This window comes from Ranitomeya variabilis, chromosome 2 (genome assembly GCF_051348905.1).
Source record: "Ranitomeya variabilis isolate aRanVar5 chromosome 2, aRanVar5.hap1, whole genome shotgun sequence".
NCBI lineage: Eukaryota > Metazoa > Chordata > Amphibia > Anura > Dendrobatidae > Ranitomeya > Ranitomeya variabilis.
The window spans coordinates 94,601,340-94,621,054 of NC_135233.1; the positions used below are offsets into that span (position 1 = coordinate 94,601,340).

General features: G+C 44.8%; 1 protein-coding gene across 2 annotated transcripts in view; it reads left to right on the forward strand.

Moving 5' to 3' along the window:
- The window catches only part of USP34 (ubiquitin specific peptidase 34), a 260,330-nt gene that overhangs the window by 194,440 nt on the left and 46,175 nt on the right, over positions 1-19,715 (forward strand). For both annotated transcript variants that reach the window (XM_077282722.1, XM_077282723.1), the window contains 7 exons: positions 3,653-3,748; positions 3,961-4,025; positions 4,105-4,180; positions 6,068-6,115; positions 14,422-14,487; positions 14,570-14,650; positions 14,990-15,075. In XM_077282722.1, coding sequence (XP_077138837.1) covers positions 3,653-3,748; positions 3,961-4,025; positions 4,105-4,180; positions 6,068-6,115; positions 14,422-14,487; positions 14,570-14,650; positions 14,990-15,075 — 518 coding nt within the window. The remainder of the gene's footprint in view (positions 1-3,652; positions 3,749-3,960; positions 4,026-4,104; positions 4,181-6,067; positions 6,116-14,421; positions 14,488-14,569; positions 14,651-14,989; positions 15,076-19,715) is intronic.

A 19,715-nucleotide genomic window follows, 5' to 3' on the forward strand; every position in this document is an offset into this window, starting at 1 on the left:
AACAGAGTAATGACTACCCTAGTAGACCTGGGCTGGCTCCTAAACCTGAAAAAATCAAGACTAGAGCCAAGCACGGTGCAGGAGTTCCTGGGGTTAATATTGGACTCTAGAAGCAGGTGTGTCGACTCCCAGTACAGAAAAAGAAAAAAATTATAGACCTGGTGTCGAAAGCCTCACTGAGCCCTTCCATGACTTTGAGTAAGGCCATGTCCCTTCTGAGTTCCCTTTCCGCTTGTTTACCAGCAGTTCAGTGGGCACAGCTACACACCTGTGACCTCCAGTGGGACATTCTAAAGAACCAGACCTCATTAGACACATGACTTTAACCATTATTCATTCCCTAGATTGTATGGAGAGATATCCGCAATCTGCCCAAAGGGATCCCTTGGGTGAAAAAAGGAGCCCCGTATAGTTATCACCGACGCAAGCCCACGGGATGGGGGTCTCACCTGGTCGACAGGGTTACTCGGGGGGTTTGGAGAGGCCAAGAGCTTGAGGTATCATCAAACCAAAAAGAGCTATTGGCAGTAAGTTACACACTGTTGCAATTCCTGGATATTCTACATGGTCATCACGTGCGGGTGTTGTCGGACAATCAGATAGTAGTGGAATATCTAAACCATCAAGGGGGAACCAGGTCTCTGGCCTTAATGGACATAACATCCCAGATTTTCAATTTGGCAGAGAACAATCTCCTATCCCTATCGGCTCTACACATTCAGGGCGTAGAAAACAAAAAGGCAGATTTTTTGAGCTGCACTCAATTAAGACAGGGCGAGTGGACTCTAAATCGGTCTGTTTTCGAACAGATTCTGGAAATGTGGGGGCTCCCGTTTATAGATCTGTTTGCCAATGTCAACAACAAAAAGGTGGAAATTTTTTGCTCTCTAGATCCCAGAGGGAACCCTCAGACATTAGATGCTTTCACGATCCCATGGACTCAGAGTCTGACATATGCCTTTCCCTCGGTTGTTCTCATCCCAGCGGTTCTACGGAAAGTCAGGGAGGACAAATTGAGAATAATACTGATAGCCCCCTTTTGGCCAAAAAGAACTTGATTCTCCTGGCTGAGGATGTTGTCGTTCACCGATCCTAAGGTCCTACCTGAACCTCCAGACCGTCTTTCTCAGGGACCGGTGTTCCACCCTCAGGCAGCGATCTTTCATTTGACAGCATGGAATTTGATGGGGTGCTGTTGATAGAGTTTTTTCTCCAAATTTGGTTTCCACACTGCTGAAAAGTAGGAAAATTGTTACCACAAGGGCTTATGGTAAAACCTTGAGAAAGTTCCTGTCCACCTCAGGGGTAAGAGTTCAGGATGGGGCTCCAATCACTGCAATAATAGAATTTCTGCAAAAAGGGTTGTAACAAGGTCTGGCGACCAGCACCTTAACCCCTTCATGACCTTGGGATTTTCCGTTTTTCCGTGTTTGTTTTTCGCTCCCCTCCTTCCCAGAGCCATAACTTTTTTATTTTTCCATCAATATGGCCATGGGAGGGCTTATTTTTTGCGAAACGAGATGTACTTTTGAACGACATCATTGGTTTTACCATGTCGTGTACTAGAAAACGGGAAAAAAATTCCAAGTGTGGTGAAATTTTAAAAAAAAGTGCAATCCCACACTTGTTTTGTTTGGCTTTTTTACTAGGTCCACTTAATGCTAAAACCGACCTGTCATTATGATTCTCCAGGTCAGTACAAATTCATAGACACCTAACATGTCTAGGTTCTCTTTTACCTAAGTGGTGAAAAAAATTCCAAACTTTGCTAAAAAAAAAAAAAAAATGCGCCTTTTTCCGATACCCGTAGCGTCTCCATTTTTCGTGATCTGGGGTCAGTTGAGGGCTTATTTTTTGTGTGCCAAGCTGACGTTTTTATTGATACCACTTTTGTGCAGATACGATCTTTTGATTGCCCGTTATTGCATTTTAATGCAATGTCACGGCGATCAAAAAAACGTAATTCTGGCATTTAAATTTTTTTTCTCGCTATGCCATTTAGCGATCAAGTTAATCCTTTTTTTTTTATTGATCGGGCGATTCTGAACGCGGCGATACTAAATATGTGTAGGTTTGATTTTTTTTTGTTTGTTTGTTTTATTTTGAATGGGGCGAAAGGGGGGTGATTTAAACTTTTATATATTTTTTTTTTTCACATTTTTTTTTTTTTTTTACTTTTTTTTAACTTTTGCAATGCTTCAATAGCCTCCATGGGAGGCTAGATGCTGGCACAACTCGATCGGCCCAGCTACATGGGGGAGATCATCAGATCGCTCCTATGTAGCTGAATTCCTGCATTGCTATGAGCGCCAACCACAGGGTGGCGCTCATAGCAATCCGGCATCAGCAACCATAGAGGTCTCAAGGACCTCTATGGTTACTATGCAGACGCATCGCTGACGCTCGATCATGTGACGGGGGTTGGCGATGCTCTCATTTCCATCCTGATGGCCGGAAGTGCCGGTTAAATGCTGCTGTCAGCTTTTGACAGTGGCATTTAACTAGTTAATAGCGGCAGGTGGATCGCGATTCCACCCATCGCTATTGCGGGCACATGTCAGCTGTTCAAAACAGCTGACATGTCCCGGCTTTGATGCGGGCTCACCGCCAAAGCCTGCATCAAAGCGGGGGTTCTGACCTCGGACTATCCCGTCCGAGGTCAGAAAGGGGTTAAAAGTCCAGGTGGCAGCACTAGGGTCACTATATAATCGAAATATAGCGGGCAAACCATGGGTGGAGAGATTCATTAGAGCTTCTGCAAGATCTAGGCCAATGGTTAGCCAGAAGCTAGCGCCATGGGATTTAAACCTGGTCCTAACAGGTCCTCCTTTTGACCCTCTTGATTCAATCCACCTCAAGGTCCTGTCACTCAAAACGGTCCTCCTTGTGGCTCTAACATCATCCCGGAGAGTAAGCGACATACAGGCCTTATCTGCAGGCTGGCCCTTTCTTCTCTAAGATCCTAGATGATAGAATTATATAAAATAGGGGGCACCATTTTGATAAAGTTTTTTTTATTCTCCTTAAGAAATTAATATGACTAAATAAAATGAAAATATGGATATTATAGATCCTATCATGCCACATCCTCGGCGCCTGCATGATGAATGTCATTTTGTTTGTTTTAAACAATGAAATACACAGTTTGTAAAATAGGGGGCAGGTCACTGAGAGATCAGCGACCTGTCATAAGCCATACAGATGAATATGTAAGCAGAGCAGCACACGAAGACCAAACCCCCCCCCCCCCCCCCCCCCACAGGCCGCACAGTGCAAAAGAATCTCATACACTGAAAACTACAAATAAATACTAAACAACCACAAGACGAATTTCAGCACCCAAGATATGATTTTAATCAGTAAAACTGTGCCAACCTGACCCTCTATGTATGTTACTGTGCACAATCCTGCTGACAGGTTCCCTTTAAATGAGGCCTACCACTCTAAAGGCTCAAGACAAAAGTTCTCGGCCTTCTTTGTGCCTGCACATTCTACCAGGACAATGCGAGTGTCATGGATCTTTCACCAGAAAACACACCTACTATAGCTGCCTTTTCACAATTTTGCCACTCTAGAAACTGTACTAATGTCAAAGCAGATCTTTTTCTTTTTATTTCTTTTTTTCATATTTTTTTTTTTTTACTCTATCTAGACTCACAGTGCATATATGCTTTTCTATAAACGAGTGGAACCCGAAGAGGAAATCAGCAAGGAAGTAAAGTTTGACGTCTCATCAGAACTTCTCGAGGTTTGTAATCAAATTGTACAAATCTTTACTATTGGTCACAAACAGATATTGGGTATTGCTGAATTGCATACAAATCCAGTCTTTTAGTCACTTCAGCAGTGTTAGCGGATTTATCAATTACGGGTCAAAGATGAGAACAGCTTGTGTAATTGGCTATTGATTAATATCATGAAGCATGGTACTCTAGCAAGTTCTGAAAATATCTCTTGCAGTGGATTTGGCATGACAACATGCAATTTCTTCAGGACAAGAACATTTTTGAGCACACTTATTTTGGGTAAGCATTCTAAAGTAAGTGTCCCTTTCTGTTCTTTACAACATGCAGGGAACTTAACCTTTCTCATTTTGTTCCTTAGGTTTATGTGGCAGCTTTGCAGCAGTATACCGAGCACCCTACCAGACCCCAAAGCCGTATCACTAATGACTGCCAAGGTAATGCTCATTTCTGCACAAGCAACATACTCTATAGTAAATAAGAGATTAATAAAAAAAATATTGGCCAAAACCTTACATTCACTAGAATGTTGTAACCTGGTGTTTCAGGATATACCCAGCAATTTGCTAGGCTTTGTAGCCCCTTGCCAAAGAGTACTGACAAACATTCCTATTTCCAGGGAACATATCCTACATCATTCACACATCGATAACGAAAGTCGTCTGCAAAACTCCTTTGAACAATTGCTATTGCTACTGACATCGATGCACATGTATGTAGTGTCTCGGACGGCATAATGTAGACTATAATCTGTTGTTTCTTAACCCCTTACTGGCAGCTGACGGAATAGTACGTCAGCTGGCAGTATCCTCCGCTTTGAGGTGGGCTCCGGCGGTGAGCCCACCTCAAAGCCGCGACATGTCAGCTATTGAAGCTGACATGTCGCGGCTATTGAAGCATGCCAAAAGTAAAAAAAAAAAAGTGTTTAAAAATATAGAATTAAAAAAAAAAAAAAAAGTTCAAATCGCCCCCCTTACGCCCCAATCAAAGTAATAAAAAAAAATCAAACCTACACATATTTGGTATTGCCGAGTTCAGAATCGCCCGATCTATCAATAAAAAAAAAGAATTAACATGATGGCTAAACGGCGTTGCGATGGAAAAAAAAAAATCAAAACGCCAGAATAACAGTTTGTTTTGTTGCCGCGACATTGCATTAAAATGCAAAAACGAGCAATCAAAAGAACGTATCTGCACAAATGTGGTATTATTAAAAACGTCAGCTCGTTCTGCAAAAAATAAGCCCTCACACAGCCATATTGATTCAAAAATAAGAAAGTTATGGCTCTGGAAAGAAGGGGAGTGAAAAAAAGCTCCAGTCATGAAGGGGTTAATAACCTTACGTGATGCAGACTTTTGGAGCACATATTGGTGTTCAGCATATCAAAATCTATAAGATACAATAAAATTTTCTCAGGGGACAAGAACTTCCCTGAAATTTGTTGCACAGTGAATTCGTGTTTTTAGAATTAAAACAGAATATTATAATGTTTCATATCATTTCTCAAAAACTTACATGATAGGAAAAATCTGAAGTCATTTCTGAAATCAGCATGAAAAAAAATCTATCAGGAACACTCAAAATTGTCTGAGGGACAAAACCACAGTGTAATGTACACATTAAAGGTACTGTGTTGTGGAGCTGACTTAAAGGGAGGATTATAAATCCAGGTTCCTGGCACAGTCAGCCAGATAACTATTTACTGTGATCTTTCCTTCTTTTTTTTTTTTTTTTTTTTTTAGGAATATAGGCACTTTTGTGGATTCATTTTTCTACTTAGGTGCATGTAAATTTAATTTACTATGCATTTTTGCAGTTTTCCATTAAAATTTGTGGTTTGTTTGGTATCTATGGTGTTAAAGTATCACTAAATATAATTGAGTGCAAAATGAGATAAGTTAAACCAGTCACGTGGGAGAGTATATATCCCTTAACTATTTTATGATGAATGATCATCTTACCTGATTTATGACTAAATTAAAAACGAAAAGTATTGATTTGGTCATAAATCGGCTTAGAAGTTGGTTCCACAGAAGAGAGAAGTGTTACAAACCTTGCTGTCAAGCAGTCTTACAGATGGACTCGGTTGGTATACAGCAGACCGCAGAATAAGTTGATATACCGTACATAGAAGCGACTAGTCAAATGGCTCAATTTTTTAATGAAACCCCTACTGCAAAAGTGCTTTCTAGTAAAAAAAAAAAAAAAAAAAGTCTGAAAAGGTGCCCAAATATTTTAAAGAATTATGTTTCTCCAATAATACTGTGAATTACATTGTTGAGAAATGCAGATCTGGAAATAAATAATTTTTTTTCTTTTCCAGCTCAGTACATCATTTGTTTTGGAGACCTTCATTCATTCAAAAGAGAAGGTATTTTTCTTTCTGAATGTTTTTCCTATTATTCTCATTAGAGAAGCCACATCTACTATATAATTGTCTAAGGGTCACTTCCGTCTGTCTCTGTCACGGATATTCATTGGTCGAGGCCTCTGTCTGTCATGGAATCCAAGTCGCTGATTGGTCTCGCCAGCTGCCTGTCATGGCTGCCGCGACCAATCAGCCACAGTCTGATTAGTCCCTCCCTACTCCCCTGCAGTCAGTGCCTGGCGGCCGCTCCATACTCCCCGCAGTCAGCGCCCGCTCCATACTCCCCTCCAGTCACCGCTCACACAGGGTTAATGCCAGCGGTCACGGACCGCGTTATGCCGCGGGTAACTCACTCCGTTACTGCAGCTATTAACCCTGTGTGACCAAGTTTTTACTATTGATGCTGCCTATGCAGCATCAATAGTATAAAAGATCTAATGTTAAAAATAATAAAAAAAATAAAAAATCATTATATACTCACCTTCCGCCACCTTTCCCGCTCCTCGCGACTCTCCGGTGACCGCTCCATGCAAGCGGCAGGTTCCGGTGCCAAGGATGGTATGCATGAAGGGCCTGCCATGACGTCACGGTCATGTGACCGTGACGTCATCACAGGTCCTGCGCTCATACCAACCCTGGGACCGGAAGCTGCCGCATGCACCGCACACAGGGCCAGAACTTCAACGGGCCTTTCGGAAGGTGAGTATATGTTTCTTTTTTATTTTAAGTCTATATACTACGTGGCTCTGTGCTGTATACTCCGTCGCTGTGCAATATGCTACGTACGTGGCTGGGCAATATACTACGTGGGCTGTGCAATATACTACGTGGGCTGTGCAATATACTACGTGGGCTGTGCAATATACTACGTGGGCTGTGCAATATACTACGTGGGCTGTGCAATATACTACGTGGGCTGTGCAATATACTACGTGGGCTGTGCAATATACTACGTGGGCTGTGCAATATACTACGTGGGCTGTGCAATATACTACGTGGGCTGTGCAATATACTACGTGGGCTGTGCAATATACTACGTGGGCTGTGCAATATACTACGTGGGCTGTGCAATATACTATGTGGGCTGTGCAATATACTACGTGGGCTGTGTTATATGCTACGTGGCTGGGCAATATACTACGTGACTGGGCAACATACTATGTGGCTGGCCAATATACTACGTGGTTGCATAAATATTAAACTAATATGTATAGTGCCCTTTGAATTTATGACAGCATTCAGTCTTTCTGGGTATGAGTCTATCAGCATGGCACATCCAGAATTGGCAATTGGTGATGGGAGAGCGTACAGGCCTCGGGGTGCTTGATCAAGTATTGAGCAGTTGCGGAGTATGGCGTGGTGTCCTGGTTTCCATAAAAAGCTCATTTGAATCATCTGAGCCGCACTGAAGCTGGATACTGAGATATTCCGTCCTCTGGAAAAATGCTCGAGTTTCACATTCAGTTCCATTGTGCTCACTACTCGAGCATTTCGGTGCTCCATCAATACTATTGGCACTATTTTTAAAAAATTTTTTAGTATCGCTCCAAATCTGTTAGATTGTGAGGGCATCTCCTGTGAACAGCGCCCTCTTCAGGTCAACCCACAGATTTTCAATTGGATTCAGGTCTGGGCTTTGGCTGGACAATTCCAAAAAATTTTATCATTATCTTATTCTTTTCTTTTGGAGGTATGCTTAGGATGGTTGTCATGCTGAAAGCTTTTTAGCAGAGGCCTGAAGGTTTTGTTGCAAAATTGACTGATGATGATTTTTTTTATATAGCGCCAACATATTTCGCAGAACTTTACATTATAGAGGGGACTTGTACAGACAATACACATTACAGCATAACAGATCAAAACAGATACCAAGAGGAATGAGGGCTCTGCTCACAAGTTTACAATCTATGTCTGATATTTGAAACTGTTCATAATTCCTTCTACCTTGACTAAAGCTCCAATTTCAGCTGCTGAAAAAACGCTCCAAAGTGTAATGCTGCCTCCACTGTGCTTCTCTGTGGGTATTTTGCTCTTTTGGTGATGTCCTTTGTGCTAAACATACCTTTTGGATAGTTTATCTAATACCTTGGAAAAATTTTGTAGTAATATCCATTTGCTGTGTTGTAAGCGGTTTATGGACTATGGCGCTTGCTGTAAATGCAGCTATAAGTGTTAGGAAAAACCGACTAGAACAGCTAAACTTTATATGGGTTTAATCAGAACCGCTGTAAATGATAGCTGTATGCTGACTACTACTATTTAACATGAGTGTAAATGTGATTGGCTATTTCTGAATTCAACCATATTCTCAATTATAAGAGGGGTGCTCACAGTTTTGCAACCAAATTATATTTTATTTTATTTTTTCAATAAATTTGTACCGTTTTTGGAGGGCATTAAAGGTGGAAAAAGTTCTAAGATTATTCTTGGTATCCTTTTTGCATGACAAAATCTTGGCCTTTTACAGTGGGTGTGATCCACTGAATGTAAAGTTTTCCAAATGTCCAGCATAGATCACTACACACCTATGAACAGCTTTTACTTGAATGTTTTGGGGGATTATTTTTTTCATTGACTACCTGCATTTTTCACACTGGTAATAAATCTGCTCTACAAGTAAATGCTCCTGTCTGATTTATACTTAATGAATCTAGTTGATAAGAGATGCCACCATAGCTTTCCCTTCCTCCCTAGTCTTCCCCACACGCTTGTATGATTCTAACAATCTTTGTTGCTCTGTTGATGCTGTCAGTCAACAAAGAAGAATCAGGATTGGAGAATACTGGGGAGGAAGGTAAGAAACAGAGGGGTACTATCCAAATGCCAATCATGACCTCGCTTTGTTGAGGCCTATAACTGTTGTTGCCTCCTTGGGCCAGTACCCAGTCTCTTCCTCCTATCTAGCACTTTTAAATATAGCCATCTGCTTATCTACACAATAAATTGCTAAAGAACAACGCATACTTGAGTACAATGACAAATTTCACATTAGTTAGTCATGAGTAGTCCCGATTACTACAAGCATTACACCTAAAGATTTAGGATATTGTTTTGGCAGACTAAAGATATTTTTGAAGTGTTCTCTTTGCCGTTGAATGCCTTATGTAGGACTAAGTAGAGGAACATCCTTAAAGGGAATCTGTCAGCAGGTTTTGTTACTTCATCTGAAAGCAGCATAATGTAGGTAAAGAGATGCTAATTCCAGCGATGTATCGCTTAGATTACTGGGTGCAGCCGTTGTGACACAATTAGAGATTTTAGATTTAGAATGGAGCAGAGATGAGAAAGCTAACCCCGCTTAACACCAGCCTCTGTGTACAAAGTCCATAGATAGTGAGCTGCTTATCACAGGAGGGGGTGTTGCCAGTCCAGTAATGTTAATCTCTTAATGGTAAATCCTTCACAGATAGTTAAACTACAGCAGTTTGACAAGTGACACATCCCCGAATTCTGTGTTTCAGCCTCTATCTCCTGCCGTCTTCAGATTACATAGCAAATCCCTGCTGACAGAATACCTTTTAAAGGGGTTATTCCTCCTTATGATACAAGCCATTACGATCAGATCGGTGGGGACTCCCAGCACCTACCCCAATCAACAGTTTTCAGCTCTGCTCATATGTATAAAGTGAAGAGAGATGCAGTAGCACAGCACTGTTCATTGTGTAGTGCCTGTTACTGAGACCTACAGCTCTGCAACTATTAAATCGCTGCTGAGCTGCAGTTCTGCCATGGCCATTACATCGTTGTGCTGTCTGGCTCCATTCACTCTGTACATTTGGCCAGAGCTGAAAACAGCTGATCACTGGTGGGGGTTTTGGTAGATGGACCCCACTGCTCTGTTATTGATGACCTATTAAAGGTTAGATAATCCGTATCCTAAGGCTGGACTACCCCTTTAACATCACTGATTGAGTTAGTGTAGGACATTAGTGTGTGATCATTGTGGATGTCTGAACCTTCAAACTCCCAAAATACATCAGCTGTGACCCATTCATTGCTTATGTAGCATCTCTTCCACTTGTGAGGTTGTGTCCGTTACTGCAGCTCCTTCCCATTCTCTCAGAGATAACATTGCTCTGCATATTGGTGGGTGGGAGGTCCCTGGGGTCAGGTTGCCACCAATCATACCCTGATCATCTATAAGCATAAGCTATCAGTTTCTTTTTTTTTTTTTTTTTATTAAAAATAAAACATTATTAGTTTAGAGGGAACTTGTCACATGAAAAATGCTGATATGGGGTTAATCTGCAGGTAAATAGCATTCTGAATCTGCCCGCTGCTGGCACTTAGACTCCCTGCTGGCACTTAGACTCCCCGCTGGCACGATAAAATTAGCTTTTCCCCTGTAGCATTCAGTTACGGGGTAGCTCCACCGCCGCGGTTTCACTCTGTGTTTAGAGAGCAGCGGCTATATCTGTGCCCCCGGCACTGACTGATAGCCGTGTGTAATGCTGAATGAGCCGTCAGTCAGTGCCGGGGGCACAGTTACAGCCACCACTCTCTATGCACAGAGCGGTGACTGGACCCATGGCAGTGTCACCCCCCATCACTGAAACCGGAATGCTGCCAGGAGGAATACCATCAATTTCCTCCCGGCTGTGGGGGGTCTAAATGCCAGCACTGGGCAGGGTCAGAACTTTATTAACCTGCAAATTAAACCCATATATGCAGTTTAATAGTTTTTTTTTTTTTTACGTGACAGGGTCCCTTTAAGTTACTTTCATCTTTAGACCTTTTTATTAGTCCGCTCCAGAGGGGGAATATTTTTTTCTCTTTAGCAGTTTTTGCTGCTTGTTATACTTGCATAGGTACATTTTTCAGTATGATGAACTGCATTACATTCTGCCCTTACAAATCCACCTCCTATAACTGGGGTTTGTATATAGATCCTTGTAGATTAACTTGTAGTTCAGTCCTATTCCTGCAATAATATTCGATAACCCGATTGAGTGATTATTGCAAAGCTGTAATTTTATTTTTGCCCAGTTTTATCTATGGAAAACGCAACTTCTATTATCCTTGTTGGCTGATTACTCAACATGGGTTTGTTCGAGCTCCAGTATTGGTGCATCTCCAACCAAAAGATTAAAAAGTTGTCATTGATCGGCTGCAGCCCTCACTTTTCCATAAGAACCGACTTTGGTTTGAGAGTTGGGGGTTTGCTTACCTGAGAAAACTGTGTGATGCCGGAATCATTTTAAGAGAGCCTAGGCCATCGAGCCACCTGCTGTTTATACCTATGACTTCATACATCACCCAGGGAATGTGCCGCCAGTTTTCCTGTAGTTTGTTTTTTTGTGAAATTAAGCTTAAAATAGTAATTAAAATGTATTAATGCAATGTGTGCACTGTTTGCAAACATTTCTATATGAATATTATATATTTTCTTACAAATATATATATTTACCACTAGAAGGGAGCATTTTCCGTTTTAGATCTCAAGCAGCTATAGTGAAACTTGCCAGCTTTACTGTTAGCAGCAAAAGCGGTGCAGTAACTGCTGACCTCACCATTTCCCTCCCCTTTTGGGGGTTCTAGTATCCCTGGGGCAGAATGAAGAGTAGCATCACAGGGCAGCGCCATTTTATGGGTGACTGCCCTGTGATCTGCTATCACCAACAGTTACTGTCTCTCTCCCATCAGTCTCTCTCACCCAGATTACATGATTCTCTCACCCCCCTCCACCATGTCTGGCCATTCACTGCTGAGCAGCTGACAGCTTCTGTTCTGATAATGCTAATGGTACACTGTTCCTCCGTCATGTCTCTGCTATTCTGCCTGTACTTTTCTCCTGTATTTTACTCCTGTTAGCTGTCAATCTAGCATCTGTTCTGCCGGAAGCAATACTGCTTATGTTAGCAGAACCGAGGGCTCCATGAATATAGCAGCAGAACACTCCCACTACTGTGAATTGTGCAGCCCACAGAGGTGTGCCCAGTTCACAGCAGTGACTGCTCTATTACAATATAAGATCTTAGTCATTCAGTTATCTCCTATGACCATGGAGTGCCACATTATGACACTGATAGTTTCTTGCTGCTACTGTGAAATCAAGATTTCAGCCTCCAGTGCCTTCTTTACACTCCTATATCAAACAAAATATGTTTTAAAGGCAATCAAAACTTGGTTATAACAGCATGTTATGCTAAATTACATTGATTTATTAATGATCTACAAATGCGGTACCTTCCCTTTAAAGATACGGAGGGGAGTGGTGTCCAAACTTGTAGCCGGAACTACACTTCAATTAGGTTTCATCCATATTTTCCTATTCAAGCCATCTTGAGAATGATGAAGATCTATATGTCCATCAGAGCCACTCGAGACACTATTAGATCTTTAGGCAATCTTCACTCAATTATTAAAGGGAACCTGTCACCCCCAAAATCGAAGGTGAGCTAAGCCCACCAGCTGGAATACTGTAGATAAGCCCCCAATGTATCCTGAAAGATGAGATAAAGAGGTTAGATTATACTCACCCAGGGACGGTCGTTGCGTTGGGCGTTGCGGTCCGGTCTGGGGCCTCCCATCTTTTTACGATGACGTCCTCTTCTTGTATTCACGCCGCTGCTCCGGCGAAGGCAAAGTACTGCATTGCACAGGCGCCCGGGCCTCTCTGACCTTTGCCGGCGCCTGCGCACTGCAGTACTTTGCTCTGCCCTCAACAGGGCAGACAAAGTACGCCTGCGCCGGAGCCGCAGCGTGACTACAAGAAGAGGACGTTGTCGTAAGAAGATGGGAGGACCCGACCGCAACGCCTATCAGACCGGACCGCAGCGGGAACGCCCCTGGGTGAGTATAATCTAACCTCTTTTTCTCATGTTTCTTGATATATCGGGGGCTTATCTACAGCATTACAGAATGCTGTAGATAAGCCCCTGATCCTGGTGGGCTTAGCTCACCTTCGATTTTGGGGGTGACAAGTTCCCTTTAATAGCTCTTCCTATATTAGGATGCTTACAGAAATCGCTGTCCATCAGAGTGGGATCTCCTTATCTTGACCCATAACCCAATAGGAAGTAGTATGTATATCAAAGATATCAAATACAGAGGGGGCCAAAATAAAAAACTTGTCTACAATTAAAGAAGTTTTTTCTTTATCAAAGATAACAATGAACCTTTTCATATGGAATCAAACTTAAATGGATTATATTGGAATAATATATGTTAAGTAACAGCAGTAAAAACCATATGGTGTGCTGGCCTAATTTAAATATTTAATAACAAAGAATAACATAGATAAAAAACTTAAATTAATAAATACAGGTAATAAACTATGATGTGTACAAAAGTGCCCCCACAAACACAGTATGATACCCCCACAGTGAATTCTTCCAAAGTACCCTCCACACGCACGGTATGATGACCCTACTGTACCCTCCAAAGTATGGTGACATCCACACAATGTGATTACCGTTAATATATATTCTAATGGCCGCGCATAGCCTTCCATATAGTATAATGGGCCCCACATAGTCCTCCATTTAGTATAATGGGCTTCATACAGTCCTCCATTTAGTAGTATAATGGGCCACGCACAGTCCTCCATTTAGTAGTATAATGGGCCACGCACAGTCCCTCCATACAGTATAATGGCCCCACATAGTCCTCCATTCAGTATAATGGCCCCACATAGTCCTCCATACAGTATAATGGCCCCACATAGTCCTCTATATAGTATAATGGACCATTCATAGTCCTCCATACAGTATAATATAATCTCCCCAGCCCTCAGATCAGTTTGACATGTGCGATGTGTATGAATAAGTAATCTTTTCGCACAAAGCTATACATTAAATCGCTCCGTTCCTCATATTTTATTACATACTCTTGGGGTCTGACTTCAGTGAACGCACTGATCCAGGGCAGGGACTACTCTGTAATGGAGTGATGCTCAAGTCTGCATACCACCAATCTATTGTCTGGGAGATTGATGGAGAAAGACGAATACTGTGCTATTGTACAGTGGCCATCTCCTGTTAGGCAAGAAAGTGGGAGTATGAAGCTCATGTCAGTGGAGTGCGAAAACACTCAGCGTTTTGTGCTGTTAAGAACAGCGATGTTACCCAGAGAAATCAATCAGAGTAAGTTATATGTTAAGTAAAATTGATATGAGTGGCCACTTATTTTGTTCTCCCTAACATAAAATCTTTCCCCACAATGGTCAGACACACGAGAACCAGTAACTTCAAGGTTCGCTATCTGGTTGTTGAGCACTGCAATGGATGTGCATGTAAAGAGCTGTATATATTTCACTGTAAGGCATACATTTATAAATGTTAATTGTAATATTTTCCCCCTTGATTTAGCCCACTATGCTTCAGTGGATTGAGCTTCTAACAAAGCAGTTTAATAACAGCCAGGCAGCTTGTGAGGTAAGATGGCAATGAGCTACTCGTGAGTCGCCGCCTGCCATTATCAGGGCTTCTTACTGACAGATCCTGCTTTTTCTCTCAGTGGTTCCTCGACCGCATGGCTGATGATGATTGGTGGCCAATGCAGATACTGATCAAGTGCCCAAATCAGATTGTAAGACAGGTGTGTGAAATGTTTTTCTCTAAAAATTAAGTTTTTATTTTATGAATACGCCAAGTGATATCTGAAATTTTTGTTAGGGGTTTTTTTGTTGTTAAACTACATGAGGGTCCCGCAGTGGTGAACATGTCTGCAGGAGTCAGGATCACGCATGCTCACTACAGCTTTAGTATCGCATCCCCATCGGCATCAGTTGGGGTCTTCGTAGCGGGGAGATCGAACAAGCGTACACTTATTCTGTAAATAGAGAAATGTAGTTAATGGAAAAACCCCTTTAAGAATATTTAATTATGACTTTTTTTTCTGTTTTTAAGTTGGTATTTCATTTTATTTTTGACTTAGATGTTCCAGCGTCTCTGTATCCATGTTATTCAGAGGCTGCGATCAGCACATGCTCACTTGTACCTGCAGCCTGGCATTGAAGATGGGTAAGAATATTGGGATGTCACCTCTTTAGTGAATGCTTTTCTACCCATATATATACAGTTTATTTAACATTTAATGTATTTATAAGTGTTTAATAGAGCATAGATCTACCTCTTAAGTATATTCTCTGATAGGCTGGATTATAGAGTTGTCTTGGCCAAAAAGTTTGCCCATCCCCTCCCTATAAGTTTTGCAGGCTAAAGTGAACCTGTCAGCAGGATTTTGCTAAGTAAGCTACGGGCATTGTCAGGTTGGCAGTATTAAACTGATGGAAATTATACCTATTGTGAAAAAATTCTTATTGTGGTTCTTGTGTAATCAATGTTACAAGTTTACACAAGTTAGATATTCCCGTGCTCCGGAACGTGACTGTAGGCAGAGTCTTATCTTCCTGGGCCAGAGAAAACGAGGAAAAACCTGCCCACAAGCAGCCTTGAAGTACAAACAGTCTGTCTATGATGAGGAACATGTTTGTGTTTCGGGGGCGGCCTGTGGATAGGTTATTCTGTCGCCTCATTGGGGGACACAGGACCATGGGTGTTATGCTGCTGTCCACTAGGAGGCGACACTATGCATAATCTGAAAATTAACGTGGCTCCTCCTCTGCAGTATACACCCCTGGACGGCGTCAGCCTTCTCCAGTTTTTGCTTAGTGTCGCATAGGAGGCACACCTAAAAGATTTTTACTCCGTTTTTCTGACGGGATTACAGATGAAGAAAAGAGGGTCTCCTGCGAGACTCCCGGCATGGCTCCTTCCTCGGCCCCTTATCACGGGGTGCCCGGTTGAAGTGGAGATGGCTATCCCCCATGTTGCTCCTTCCCCAGTTCCTCGGGTGCTGGTTCGAAGTCGAGACCCCCCTCCTTCCCCAATTCCTTTTGGTTTCATGGTTGAGGTCGAGGCGAAGATAAAGCCCCCTGAAGGTGACAACAGCACCCTCCCTATTCCCCCTCTGGCGGCATTAGGTTGAGACGCCTCAGGTAGGGCCTGTACAGGCAGCACTCTGCAGCTCCCAGCAATGGGCCAGCACACTGCGCCTGCATCCAGGGACCCCAGCCTAGCTGCGGGCTCCTGTCGTGGCCGGGGGGTGTGCAGGCAGGCAGGCATGGCACATACTGACACAGGGCTCCCTGCGCCCCTGTCTCTGCGGCAGCACCAGCTCTATACTGCCTCAGGGGGACCCCACACCGGGCCCCCCTTCCGCTTATAGCCCCACCGCTATTCTGCCTTTAAATCCGGGGGTCCGGTTCAGATCCGACCTGCTCCCGGTTTTTCGTTCCGGCCTGGAGCCCTTCTGGGCATCAGGCATCTAATTTAGGCCCCGGCTTCGGCCTAGCTGAAGCCGCCGCCTCCTCTCCGCCCCCCGGATGACAAATATGACTCTACAGTGTCATAAAGGGGGCGGAGCGAGACAGAAAGGGCGCGTTTTTACACAGTTCTGCCGCCTTTTTCCAGCTCTCCGCCCCCTTCTCCCCCTTCCTCTCCTCAGCAGCCATTTTCTGCTGCAGATTAACCCTGCATCTCCCGGTCTGCAGGACCAGGACCCAGGCAGCCAGTCTCCGGGGGGCACAGGACTGTGGATCTTCGGCGCTGGACCTAGGGGCACACTGGTGGGGTAAGATCACAGCTGGGTTTTTTTTTTTACTCAGCTGTGAATCCATATTCCCTATAAGGCTCCCCTATAGGCTTCTCTGTATCACTATAGGGTGCACTATGCCGGGCTCAAGGTCCAAGAGAACCAGGCAGAACTGCTATTATGCATTCTGCACAGCCTGCGGGACCGCTCTCCCCAGTGGCAGCACGTACCAGCATTGCCAGAACTGTATACAGACTAATCTGTCAGAGCCCCAAGAAGCCCCTGCCACTGCTTCGGTGTCTAATGCCACGCCAGAATGGGCTACTCAGATGTCGCAATGTATGACGCAGTCTATAGATATCCTAACCTCCACATTGCTTCAGGCTCTGCAGGGTCATGCCTCGGCTGTGACCGTTACCCAGCAAAGGGAAAGCTTGACTCAGGAACAAGATGACCCTGGCACATCCACGTCTAGGTCAGGACGCAAGCGGTCCCATAGATCAAGTCCATCTGCGTCATCCCATAGCACACGGTCATCCCCCTCTAGGGAGAGACACCGTAGCTCTAGGTCATCTAGACCGTCCCATTCCAGGGACAGACAATGCAGATCTGCAATCCCCGACCAGAGAGGGCCTCCTCCCCAGCTCACCCAGCAGGGGACGCCTCAGTGATACACAGGATTCGGAAGGCATCTGCGACTCTGACTCAGACAGGGAAACGGAGGGGTCCCTGATCCCAATCCCCCCTAGCAATACAACGCTAGTTGAAGACATAATCTCTTCCATCCATCGGGTGCTGGACACTTCTGATCCGCCACCAGAGGCCCCAGAACATAAGATTTACTTTTGCTCTTTCATCAAGTCTGGCTGCCTATTACAGAAGACAGGTGTGTCAGGGAACTAGTGTCTTCCGGATACAAAATAGACTTCACCTCCAACCCACCGGACCGATTCTTTCTCTCTTTTCCCCCAAAACCACCAGCCAAGGCTCGTGCCTACCACCAAGCGGTCTCCTCGCTTCTTCAAGCAGGAGTCATAGTAACGGTCCCCACGACCGACCGTTTCCGAGGGTTCTTCTCCAATCTGTTCGTAGTTCCCAAGAAAGGAGGCAGCGTACGGCCCATACTAGACCTAAAACAGCTCAACAAATATGTACGGGTCCGTCACTTCCGCATGGAGTCCCTTCGGTCCATCATTGCGTCCATGGAGAAGGGAGAATATCTCGCCTCCATAGACATACAAGACGCATACCTGCATATACCTATTGCACCTGCCCATCAGATGTTTCTCAGGTTCGCAATAGGCCAGGACCACTACCAATTCGTGGCTCTCCCGTTTGGACTCGCCACGGCTCCCAGAGTGTTCACAAAAGTCATGGCAGCCACCATGGACGTCCTGCACTCCAGAGGCATAGTAGTCGTTCCATACCTGCACGATCTACTCATCAAGGCTCCCACCTTCAAGGACTGCGAGCTCAGCGTCTCAATCACAACCGATACTCTCAGTCGCATGGGCTGGTTAATCAACCTACAAAAGTCATCACCAACCCCGAGTCAGTCCCTGACATTCCTGGGAATGCTTTTCAACACCTCCAAGGGTCTAGTACTCCTTCCCAAGGGCAAGGCACTGGCTCTCCGCCTAGGAGTTTGCACCCTCCTCCGCAAACCCCCTCGATCTCCGGTTTGCCATGAGTCCTCGGCAAGGAGGGGGCAGCAATAGAAGCGGTCCCATTTGCCCAGTTTCACCTCAGGCCTCTCCAACTAGCCATTCTCAAGTCCTGGGACAGGAATCCCTTTTCTATCGACAGGGAGTTCCAGCTAACGTCGTCAGGTGCACCTACACCACAGGGCAAGTGGTCCCCAGTGGAAGCATCAACATCCTGGAAGTTTGCTGTCCTCCTGGCATTGAGGGCCTTCCATCACTTACTGGCAGCCTCTCACATCAGAATACAGTCGGACAATGCCACGGCCGTGGCATATGTGAATCACCAAGGGGGGACCCGCAGTACCCAGGCAATGCGAGAAGTGTCAAACATCCTCCACTGGGCAGAGGACACAGGGTCGGTTCTCTCGGCGGTCCACATTCCGGGTGTGGACAACTAGGGAGCAGACTTCCTCAGCCGACAAGGAATAGACTCGGGAGAGTGGTCTCTTCATCCCGAAATTTTTCGCCAGATCTGTCATCGCTGGGGGACCCCGGATGTGGACCTAATGGCATCCCACTTCAATGCCAAGGTCTCCAACTTCATGGCCAGAACACACGATCCGCGGTCGCTCGGAGCAGACGCTCTGGTTCAGGACTGGACCCAGTTCCAGCTTCTGTACATTTTTCCACCTCTCCCCCTGATACCCAGGGTGGTGAGGAAGATCAAGCAAGAGGGAGTTCGAACCATCCTAATCGCACCGGGCTGGCTCACATGTACATGGTACGCCGACATCGTACAACTTACAGCAGACGCCCCCTGGCGTCTCCCCGACCGCCCCGATCTTCTGTCACAAGGCCCGTTCTACCACCAGAACTCAGGGGCTCTGAATTTGACGGCGTGGCCCTTGGGACCTGGGTTCTAACCCAGGCAGGGCTCTCGCCGGACGTCATTGGAACCATGATCAGGGCACGGAGGCCAGCCTCTGCTAATATTTATTACCGTACCTGTAAAGCATTCTTTACTTGGTGCGAATCTCATGGCCAGACCCCATTCCCTTATTCCCTTCCCAAAGAACTTGGGTTTCTTCAATCGGGTCTGGAGGTCAGGCTGTCCCTGGGCTCGCTTAAGAGCCAGGTGTCAGCCCTCTCAGTGCTTTTTCAAAGGTGCATTGCTACCAAGCCGCAAGTAAGGACTTTCCTTCAGGGGGTTTCCCGATTGGTCCCCCCCTACAGACGACCTCTAGAAACGTGGGACCTCAACCTGGTCCTGACAGCATTGCAGGGACCACCCTTCGAACCTCTTACGGAGGTCCCGCTCCGCCTTCTATCCCAGAAGGTGGTTTTCCTGGTGGCAATCACCTCGCTACGCAGGGTGTCTGAACTGACAGCCCTCTCCTTCAGACGGCCCTTTCTGGCTTTTCACC